We start from the raw sequence: 9884 nt of genomic DNA, 5'->3' as shown, positions 1-9884 counted from the left end.
AAAAAAAAATATATATATTTCTTAAACATATACATGCATGAGTTTGTATTTAGAATAAGTATACACAGTACAAACACATATAATATGTAAACAAAAACTTTTATCTTGAATGCGATTAATCACGATGACAGCACTATATGAATCTAATGATTGTGGAGAAAAAGGAATTTCAAAAAACCATTATGAATGTATAGTCTAAACAACATAACACTTCTGAGAGGAAAAATGTACCTTTATTTTTTTTAGTAATGAGTCAGTGAACAGTAAACACATTCATGATATGAAATGGCTTGTGAATGAATTCCAACATGTTAAACATTGTGCATCAATAGACAACAGAGTCTAAGATACGTGTAGACAGATCAGGTTTTAACGAGATAGATTTTGATACGCAAGAACTAGTGCGAAAGTTATTGTGGCAAACAAAAACAAAATCATTTATTCAGTGCCTCTGAGACATGGTACAGCACAAACTGGTTCAAAAAAAAGACTAGAAGCCCACAGGGTTGTACTGAATACATCAGTAGCACTACAGTGGATTAGGTGTCTGAAATTCCATATGGATAGAAGATAAAGTGTCTTCATAAAACACATCTGTCTCTCCCAAACAACACTGTCAGCAGCTGTTTCATCAGTGAAAAGCACCAAATGCGAGCAAAGCCTCCGAAATGTCCAATGATTTATAGGACATGTAACCGCTATTTTTGAGTAACAGAATTTTTTACATTAATATTTGTTACAAAAATCTTGCAGCTTCCCGTCTATACTTAAATCATTCACTTTGCTTTATCAAAACTTCTGGAATCAACCAGAAGTGCAAAACAATGACACTAAGAAGAATGTCCATATGAAATTTCACATTAATCACAATAGAAAAAACACGCAGTGATCCCATAAATGCAAGAGAAGTATTTAAAATATTTTTTTGTTTCGTACAAAAACCTTTTGAACAATAAATTTTGAATTATTCAAAGCATCTTCTTTTTGCCCACTTGAGCTTTTTCAGGAGATTGGGTACAGTTAACTATTTCAGTTTTGCACTTTTATCTGTATGTAAAGGTATTAAAAAGTGCTCACTAAAATAGAAAAAAGTATGGTTTACGGTTTTAAATCATATTTTAGCTCTCTTTATTGCAAAATAAATATTTTCTCTTTTTAAATTCTAAAACTAAGGTGTCAGGTTTGCTCCTCGATATCCAACAAACCTTGGATATAAATGGAAATGGACAAGGGAAAAAAGTAACACAAAAAATATAGCTAAAATTGGTTAAATATACCAATTAAGACATCTTCAAAAAAAAAAAAAACAACAACAACAACACAAATGACAAACAATTCATATACAAAATTTTATATGGATACAGTTAAAAACACTGCCTCAGTTGGCCTCACTTCTCCGGTTTAACCCCCTGAAAAATATGTGCCAATGCCCTGAGAGAGAGCAAACACCTCCACGTTCAACCTGCCTCTTTGGCGTTACGGTGAGGGAACAGATGACTGGCAAATTCTCCTTAAGGCAGACTCAGTTCTTTTTAATATTTTTTATCATTTTCTTTTTTTTCTCCATTCGTTAGGTACAGGCATCTACTGGAGTGAAACTGGGCCTGTATAAACAGTTGTGTCGAGTGTTCAAAGGCTCTTTAGGACGGCTTTATTTCTTGGATTGTGTCATGTAGCTGTTCTCGATGCACAGCACGATGTAGGAACTGGAGCAGCTGCTGGAAGTCTGCTGGAGGAGTTGGCCAGCCTGCAGAGACGAGGCCAAGCCCGTCACCGCACGGTCTCCGGCCCTCCACGTCTCACAGTAGTTATCCGTCTGTCTGTGACCCCTGCCATTGGACCCATGCCAGATCATCTTCTCTGGCCTAAAGGATAGAGGAAGAAAAGTTGTCATTTTAGGCGGCATAAAGTAGCCTCGGACTGCATTCGAAACCAGGAACACCTTTTCAAAATTGGATTGCATGACTGTGGGATGAGGATGGACAGGTTTTTAATCCATAATCCATAATTTTGTTTACAAGGTACCAGACAGCTACAATGAGTCCAGTCAATTGTTTAAAGATTTAGAATAGAGCGAAAGAATCGCCTTAAAGATAGAATAATAGACAAAGTTAGATAGATAGACAGACAGACAGACAGACAGATAGATAGATAGATAGATAGATAGATAGATAGATAGATTTTATATTGCATTCATCTGTAGCTCCAGTACTTTTAAAGGAAAATGAAAAGTGACAGGACACTCTGCTGAGGGCTCTGTTTGAAGGGTTCACAGGATCAGCCAAAGTCACTGGCGCTCACCAGGCACTGTCCCGCAGGACATCTCTGCCATCAAACGAGTAGATAGGAGCACTGTCCTTCATCCTGCTCTCTGAGTCACTGAAGAGAGACTCCCAGCTTCTGAAAAGGACTTGATCCTGCAGGAGAAAAGATAAGAAACATTCAAGATTATCTAGTGAGCTCACTGGGTATGTTTGGTATTGAAGAATTGTCAAAGTTATCAAAAAAATCTAATGGAAAAAAAAACAGTGCAGTATCCTTTGTTTTAGGGAAGATAACAGAGAACAAATTGCATGAGTTTGGAACCATTCAAAAAGCATTGAAATATATTTAAGAATTATACATTTCAACTTGACCGCATGATCAAAACCGAAGACAACATCCTAATTTAGTCCCTAAAATTGTTATTTATTACTTTAATAACCTTGAATTAATATCTGTATAGGTAATGTAATACACAACAGGCATATTATTTGTTTACTCAAACTAAAACTATAAAAAAAGAATAATTAAAATATATATGTATTGACGTACTTAAAAACTTTCAAACTTCAAATTCGAGGACATATTTTAAATCTTATATTATAGTAGTATTTAATTAATACAAAAACAAAAACAGCCCTGCTACACACCTTGAGGTTAACAATTGGTAATGTCTCTCTGTCAGATTTGCGAACTATACTGTAGAGATCCTGAAGTTTGGATGACAGGAAGGCCCTGAACGTTCCCTTCAGGCCCACAGCCCGAGCCTGCTGGAAGCACAGGAAGTCTGCCCCACGAATGCCTCTCATGTTGCCCACTTGTGGAGAATTCAGGGCAATAAGATGTAGCTGTACAGAAAATGAAAATGGCGTCAAAAAGGAAATAAACACAGAGGGCCGGTGTGAATGTTGCGATGAAGTTGACTAAACTAACCCCTGGTCCAGAAGTGTGGACGTGGCCTTCTGGTTGACCGACAGGGGGGCTGGGACGGCGGGCTGGAGTGATGGGGTTCCTCTCTGGTTGTACGGGGTATCTGTGTGGTTGTACAGGATCAGTGTACCTGTTATCAGTATAGGGTGGGTATCGTGGGTCAGGGTAACGGGAGTCAGGTGGACTGGGGTTTCTGTTCTCTGGCTCCCTCCTTGGAAATTCGATCGGCGGCAGCGGTGGAGAAATCTGCTCTGCTCCATTGTTAGCTGTGTGGTCTTGGGAATAGTGAACAACAGGGGGCGGCTGGACCGCTGCCACTTCATTGTCCTGAGGAAGAGCCAAAAAGCTAGTCATACCTTCAGGAATTGATATGCACATCCACTAATTCCAACCTCCTTTGATTAAACTGTGGGTGCTTATTTGAATGCTAAAGCATAAAAAAGAGCTTTATTTGCACTGCTTACCAGCTCTCCATATAAGGGTTTATAATCTCCAAGCTGCAAATAAAAGGAAACTGTGTTAAAATTTGAGAAGACATGTTAAAAAAAAGAGTAAATCCTTACACTGTAATGTTTTGATAAATAATGCATAAATGTAATGACAAATAAGAAGGCATAAAATGATGAAAAAAATCTAGTTTAAAACACCATGTTCCTAGAAATATGTGCATTCATGATGCTGTGCATTCTATATCTGAAAACAACATTGTTATTTAATATTATCATAGTATAATTTTGATTTAAAGGCTCTAACAATGGCAAGTGGTGTGACCAATTTAAAACAGTGATAACATTTTATAACACCTGGTGTGCATTTGAGTGCTTAAATAACTACTTTCCAAATAAAATGACAGAATGATCTTTTTATTTTCCAAAACGTCTTCAAGCTAATTTTTTCATTTACAATTATTAAATATGATCAGGTTTTGGCAGGGTTATCTCATCTGAGAAACAGAACAAATCCTGCCATGCCATTTTTAAATGAAGTTACTGACCCTGACAGTCACAATATTTATGATTATGACTTAAATATCATTTCATGTTTTATGGTTTACTTGTCACATAAAAACAAAATCTGTATGTTGGTTATACAACAACATTAACTCAGATTTGGCACTTAAAGATAAGTTTAACAATAACTTTTTTATAAATATAAATGATCATTAAAAATGATTATCAAAGTAATTTTATGTATGACATTACATTTATACATTTTTTTTTTTGCAATAAATGAAAAGGCGTGAATAAAAATGAACACAATACCATCACTTGTCTGACTCCATTCCGAACTTTGAGGTAGAGGTCATTTCTGTCCAAAATGTAAATCAAAGCACCTTCATTCTGACTGCGTGCTGTGGCTATCATTATATCATAAGACCTCAAGAAAGTCACCTGCTGGCACATTTAAAACCATAGGTATGATTAAAGTATAAAGTATCAAGTGTGTAATCATATATATGCGATGTTAGTGGTTTCTTTCATCAGTGTCCCACACTCACCCCAGATCCAGTGCCAGGAATTCCTGGTGGGCCGGGGGGACCTGGAGGTCCGGGAATACTGAGTGCTAAAACAATCAAAAATCATACAACATGGTCTGTTATTTAAGTTCCTCAAAAATATTCTGTTTATTAACCGCACTCATTTTTTCTTACGTGGTCTATAGGCTCCTGGCAATGACGGTGACCCTGGAGGACCAGGCGGTCCAGGAGGTCCTGGGTTTCCTGGACGACCATCATAACCAACTCCAGGTTGTCCTGGTGGGCCCTGCGGTCCAGGGGGACCTCTGATTGAATCTCCTTTAGGTCCCTGGAAAAGATCTCTTTGATGAGGCCATCCATATATAGGTAAGTACTCTATTTACATTGTGTCTAAAAATACCCCATAGTACTTACGGTAGGTCCAGGGTTTCCTGGTGGTCCTTGTACAGCTCCAAAACGAGGGTCATAAAATCCACCTCCTGGCTCTCCTTTCTCTCCTTTAACACCAGACTCACCACGCTCCCCCTTCATCTCATTCTGACGAAACAGATGCCATGTTTTCCAATGGATAAATCATAATGCTTCATCATTACTTTCGTTTAGAGAATGACATACCTTTAGGGCGTATATATCAAAGTTAGAGGAAAAACCTGTGGGAAAATGAGAGGATATTGCGTTAAATACATTAAACAGCACAATATCTTTTACAGTGATTTCATAGTGATGTCAAGCTAGTGAGTCAGGGTACTTTAGCTAGAGAGTCGCTAACATTTCCAGAGGCAGAGACAGCCTTGTTATTCCCAGCTCCTATTGACCCCGAATGTCTACAAATAGCAACAGTGGTAAATTTTACCTGGAACACCAGGAGCTCCCTGGTCTCCTTTCTCTCCTTTCGTAGCTTAAGAAAACAAAACAACAAAGTTGTCAAATATATTATTATTAAATTTCTGTTCAAATCAATATGAGATGCTGTTCTCAATCCATTTTTCTCCTTTAAGTGAATTTTTTTAGTTTTTAGGGTACAAAATGTAGGTTGGGGCTTGATTTTATCCATTGGGAAATGCTTCATTCATTACAAAAGCAAAATTCATTACATCAGCAGTATGAAAGCAGATTTGTTTTAGAAACCATTTGCAGTCAAATCATGTACAGTAATATCACAAATGTACTTTAACAATGTAAATAAGAGTACATTTTGATTTCACGTTGACTTTATGGACCTTGTGAGAAAATATCGTTTGATCAGCTGCTGTGAGACGAATGACTGTAACAACCTACCTGGATAGTGCCTCGAATAATCTTCATATCTCTGAAATGGAAAAAGAAAATTGAAGAATATTGCTGTTGCAATCATGAACACTTCAATTCAACATAGCCAGCCTATGGAGCTCATTTTGCAACATTTCATGCATGAATTACAGCTTATTTGACACAAAAGGAACTTACACCAAATCTGTCCAAGGGCACAGCAGGTCCAGGGGGACCAGGGGGTCCTGGGGGACCAGGAGGACCCTTGAAAAGACCCAAAATAGCTTATGAGGGAAAAGCTATCTATATAACAATCAACAAAGGAACAAACTAGATTTATTTTCAAATTGAAGAGCTTGTGGTGTACTGACTTGGTAGCCATATTCAGAGCCTGACCCTGGTTCTCCCTTCTCTCCTTTGTATCCGTTCACACCTGGACGGCCCTACAACCAGAAAATGAATTTATTAAGTGCACAGTCAGTTAAATATGTTGTTGTCTGTCATGGAGTATTTTTTGTTGATGAAAGCTGAGAAACTTACGGGTCTGCCTGGCATTCCAAATTCACCTTTCAAACCAGAAGGTCCAGCTGGACCCTGAATAAAATAAGGTGCGATTTAGATGTTGCTCAGGATGTTTCAAATATACAATAGTGTTTACTTCAAACTTAAAGAAAATACAAATACAAACATACAGAAGGTCCGACTGGTCCAGCAAGCCCTCTCTCACCCTACAGAGAGAAAAAAAATATTTTGATCTACAGTACTAAAATGTTTGTACACCTATTTAATCTTTAGCTTTTTTTCAAATTTTTGAATTTTAGTTAAGTCAGTAGGTAGTATATTTTTGGTTATTCATACAGAAAAAAACAGTATTTGTGGCGGATTAGGTTTGTACCTGCATCTATGATAGAAACATATAGTAATATCAAAAATAATAAACATCTGATATTAGGACATCCCCAAAATATGTGAAAATTTCTCTCCAATATGAAGACCAAGAAGTTGCCAATTGTTGTTTACATATATTTTCCCAATCCTCAGTTGAGATGGTGGTTGGTTCAGCCTTGCAAGCAAAAAATAATATTTTATCTAGAGCACTCCTATTTGGATCTCCATTGATCCCTTTTTTAATTTTCTGACTGAAATGTCTAAGATATCTGTAAAAATCTTTGGAGTCTAAATAACATTTTTCTTTCAGAGAATTAAAGTCTAATATTTGTCCTTTATGTATGATTGAACAGTAAGCAATGATTCCTTTCCTAGCCCATATTTTAAAATCAGTCAAAAGTATTTGGTTTAAAATCAGGATATACAATTCATTTTCAAACAAAAAACAAAACAAACCTTTTGGCCTGTCAGTCCACCAAGGAAGAGTGGGTTTCCATCAGGTCCAAGAATTACTCCGGGTTCTCCTTTCTCACCCTACAAACAAAGTAATTTTTGCAGTAGTGAACTCAAGCACTTCATTTTAGGATTTATGTATTGGTTTTTGCTTACAAACCTTAATGCCATAGCCTGGTGAGCCAGGTTCTCCTCTGTCACCCTTTGGTCCCACTGGGCCCTGTATGGTGAAGTAGATTGTGCATAAGATTGATTAGAAGATACATAATTCTCACTACAAAGTTTATATATATGCAATGCAGTACTTACTGGAAAGCCTGCTTGACCAGGAAGACCACCCCCTCCCTGAAAATAATATAAATAATATATACATATTACAACATCTAGTCTGTATTTCAATGCCAACAAGACATAAGGTATCCTAATGCCATCTATCATATTAACAATAAACTACCAGAAGAAACATTTTCACACCTGAGGACCTGGTCTTCCAGTTTCATCATACTGTAAAAAAAGTGAAACAGTTTAAATTAAAACATGAATCATTATCGGCAAAAAGCAACATGCTGTAAATGTGAAGACTTACATTTTCAGAATAACGATAAATAATTTGTCCAGGTTGTCCGGGGGGGCCGGGTGGACCTGGGAGTCCACTTCCATCTCGACCAGGTTCACCCTAAACAAATGATCACATTTAACAATGATTAAGTAAGTAATTTACAAATTCAAAGTCACTAAACCACTTCAGACCAAAAGTAAGCTCACCCTATCACCTCGGTCTCCCTTGTCGCCCCTTGGTCCCTGCAGGAAAATGCAAAACACCGAAATCAGCCTGAAGTACTGCACATCAGAGTGGCTGTTTAATAAATTTGCAATTAGGAGTTTTATTAAAACGAAACGCACCTGTGGTCCAGGGAAGCCGTCCAAACCAGGCTGGCCATCTTTTCCCTGAGCTCCCTCACTGCCTTTCTCACCAGGAAATCCTTGTAAGCCAGGTTTACCCTGAGGAACAAGATATAAATAAATTTAAAAAGGTATGATCTAAAGTTAATATATTTAGGATAGAAATTTTATTTGAACAAATAAATAAAGTCTTACTTGTGGTCCTGGGGCACCAGGAGGTCCCTGAAATCAAATAGGATTGCAGTAAATAAACTGCTACATACAAACAATGGTAAATAAAAGTACAATAGAAAAACAAACCTGGATTCCTATCGGTCCTCTTACTCCAGGGACTGAACTGAAGTGAACGCCAGAGCCCTCCATATCATCCTGAACATACACAGAACTCAATATTTCTGCATTGTTCCTAAAGACTGTGAGACGCTGAGTATGATAGACTCTACTTACAAAACCAACATGATAGCTTGGGCCAGGAGGACCAGGGGGTCCTGGAGGTCCAACAGGTCCCATTGGTCCTGGAAGACCAGCAAGTCCACCCTCTCCAGGAAGGCCAGCGGCACCAGATGAACCTTTGGCACCCTTTAAAGACAAGGAGAAAGAAATTAATGAAAAAGGTGACTACTAGATAATTAGCTTTTAAGACACCAAGAGCACAGCATGTTACTTTGCACTTTCATAGAATGCATCAACAAAGCAATGTCACAAAGAGTTCACACTAATATGAGTATAGTAATGTAATGTTACAATTCATGTATTAGAACTGTAGAGTAGAAAGTTGAGATGTTTGTGAAGAAAATCGATTGACACACTCAAGACCTGCTACCTGCCACCCTGCAGCTTTAGAGGAGAAGGATGAGGTAGAGTAGGAGAGAAGATCATAGAGATAGCTGGGAAAGTAGGAGTTTTGCTACAGAGACAGAAACATAAAAGAACCTTGAGTGGGTTTGACTGTTTCAGAAAAAGCTGTTTTCTGAAACAGCTTTCCACACTGTGTCCTAACTAGGCGTGACACAATAAAGCAATGTTATTCTTCAATTTTTCTTCAACAATGGGCACTTCTGATTATGAACAACTACTCTACAATGTCATTTCCACTACATTTCAAAGTATGCACTGTGTGTGAAAGCAATCTGGCGTGGAAATGACCATGGCGGAAATGACATTTTCAAGAGTTCTGGATTAAAACGACTTCTTTTTATTCTTTCTTTGGCAAAGTTACAGTTTGATTGAAAACAGTGCACAATAAAAAAAAATCTGGCATGAAATAATATTTATCTTAACGAAAACATAAATTTTAGGAATTCCGTCTGCTTGGTAACAAAGAACACCAACATCTAATTAATTGTCATAAAGTATTGTAGACACTAAAATGGTTTACGATTATTTTAGATTGCCATGTGTATTTTTATGATTGCAATGTATTTTTATTATTAAAAAAACCCCAAACATTTATTAATAGGTTGTCATGGTTTAAGACTAAATGTCTGGTTCTTTGAAAAAGATTAAAACATCTCTACATAAGAGATAACTGAAAATAGCTCAATCAAATAAGTTTTAATGTGAGGAAAAAAAAAACATTTGAAAGTCTAAAAAACGCACAGGTAAAACTGACACAGCTAAAAAAATTGACAGGTTTGTATTTGTGATTTTGTACAGTGCAATCTCACTTATATAAAATCCTGATCCACAAAACTATTATATATATATATATATATGTTGTTTT

The 9884-nt window shown here is 37.0% G+C and overlaps 1 protein-coding gene across 1 annotated transcript; it reads right to left on the bottom strand.

The window, feature by feature from the left end:
* Positions 1 to 1566: 1566 nt before the first annotated feature.
* On the bottom strand, positions 1567 to 8767 carry LOC122323759 (collagen alpha-1(XVIII) chain-like). The gene is made up of 26 exons (XM_043217856.1): positions 8609 to 8767; positions 8462 to 8530; positions 8357 to 8383; positions 8162 to 8260; positions 8024 to 8059; positions 7845 to 7934; positions 7733 to 7762; positions 7568 to 7603; positions 7419 to 7478; positions 7262 to 7339; positions 6610 to 6645; positions 6458 to 6511; positions 6289 to 6360; positions 6116 to 6181; positions 5948 to 5978; positions 5523 to 5567; positions 5285 to 5319; positions 5084 to 5206; positions 4844 to 4997; positions 4691 to 4755; positions 4455 to 4583; positions 3657 to 3689; positions 3196 to 3519; positions 2913 to 3110; positions 2302 to 2417; positions 1567 to 1865 (listed from the first exon to the last, which is right to left on the bottom strand). The coding sequence occupies exons 1-26, from the start codon at positions 8669 to 8671 to the stop codon at positions 1652 to 1654; spliced, it is 2283 nt and encodes a 760-aa protein (XP_043073791.1). The 5' UTR covers positions 8672 to 8767; the 3' UTR covers positions 1567 to 1651.
* Positions 8768 to 9884: the final 1117 nt, after the last annotated feature.

The sequence above is a fragment of the Puntigrus tetrazona genome, chromosome 19, assembly GCF_018831695.1.
Source record: "Puntigrus tetrazona isolate hp1 chromosome 19, ASM1883169v1, whole genome shotgun sequence".
NCBI classification, from domain to species: Eukaryota; Metazoa; Chordata; class Actinopteri; order Cypriniformes; family Cyprinidae; genus Puntigrus; species Puntigrus tetrazona.
This window is presented reverse-complemented; position numbering and strand designations above follow the sequence as displayed.

Coding starts and splice junctions, on each gene's coding strand:
- LOC122323759 (XM_043217856.1), bottom strand. CDS start 8,671: ATGGGACCTGTTGGACCTCCAGGACCCCCTGGTCCTCCTGGCCCAAGC. Junction 4,998..5,083: donor CAGGAAACCCTGGACCTACC/GTAAGTACTATG, acceptor GATCTTTTCCAG/GGACCTAAAGGAGATTCAAT. Junction 3,111..3,195: donor TCCACACTTCTGGACCAGGG/GTTAGTTTAGTC, acceptor TTTTCTGTACAG/CTACATCTTATTGCCCTGAA.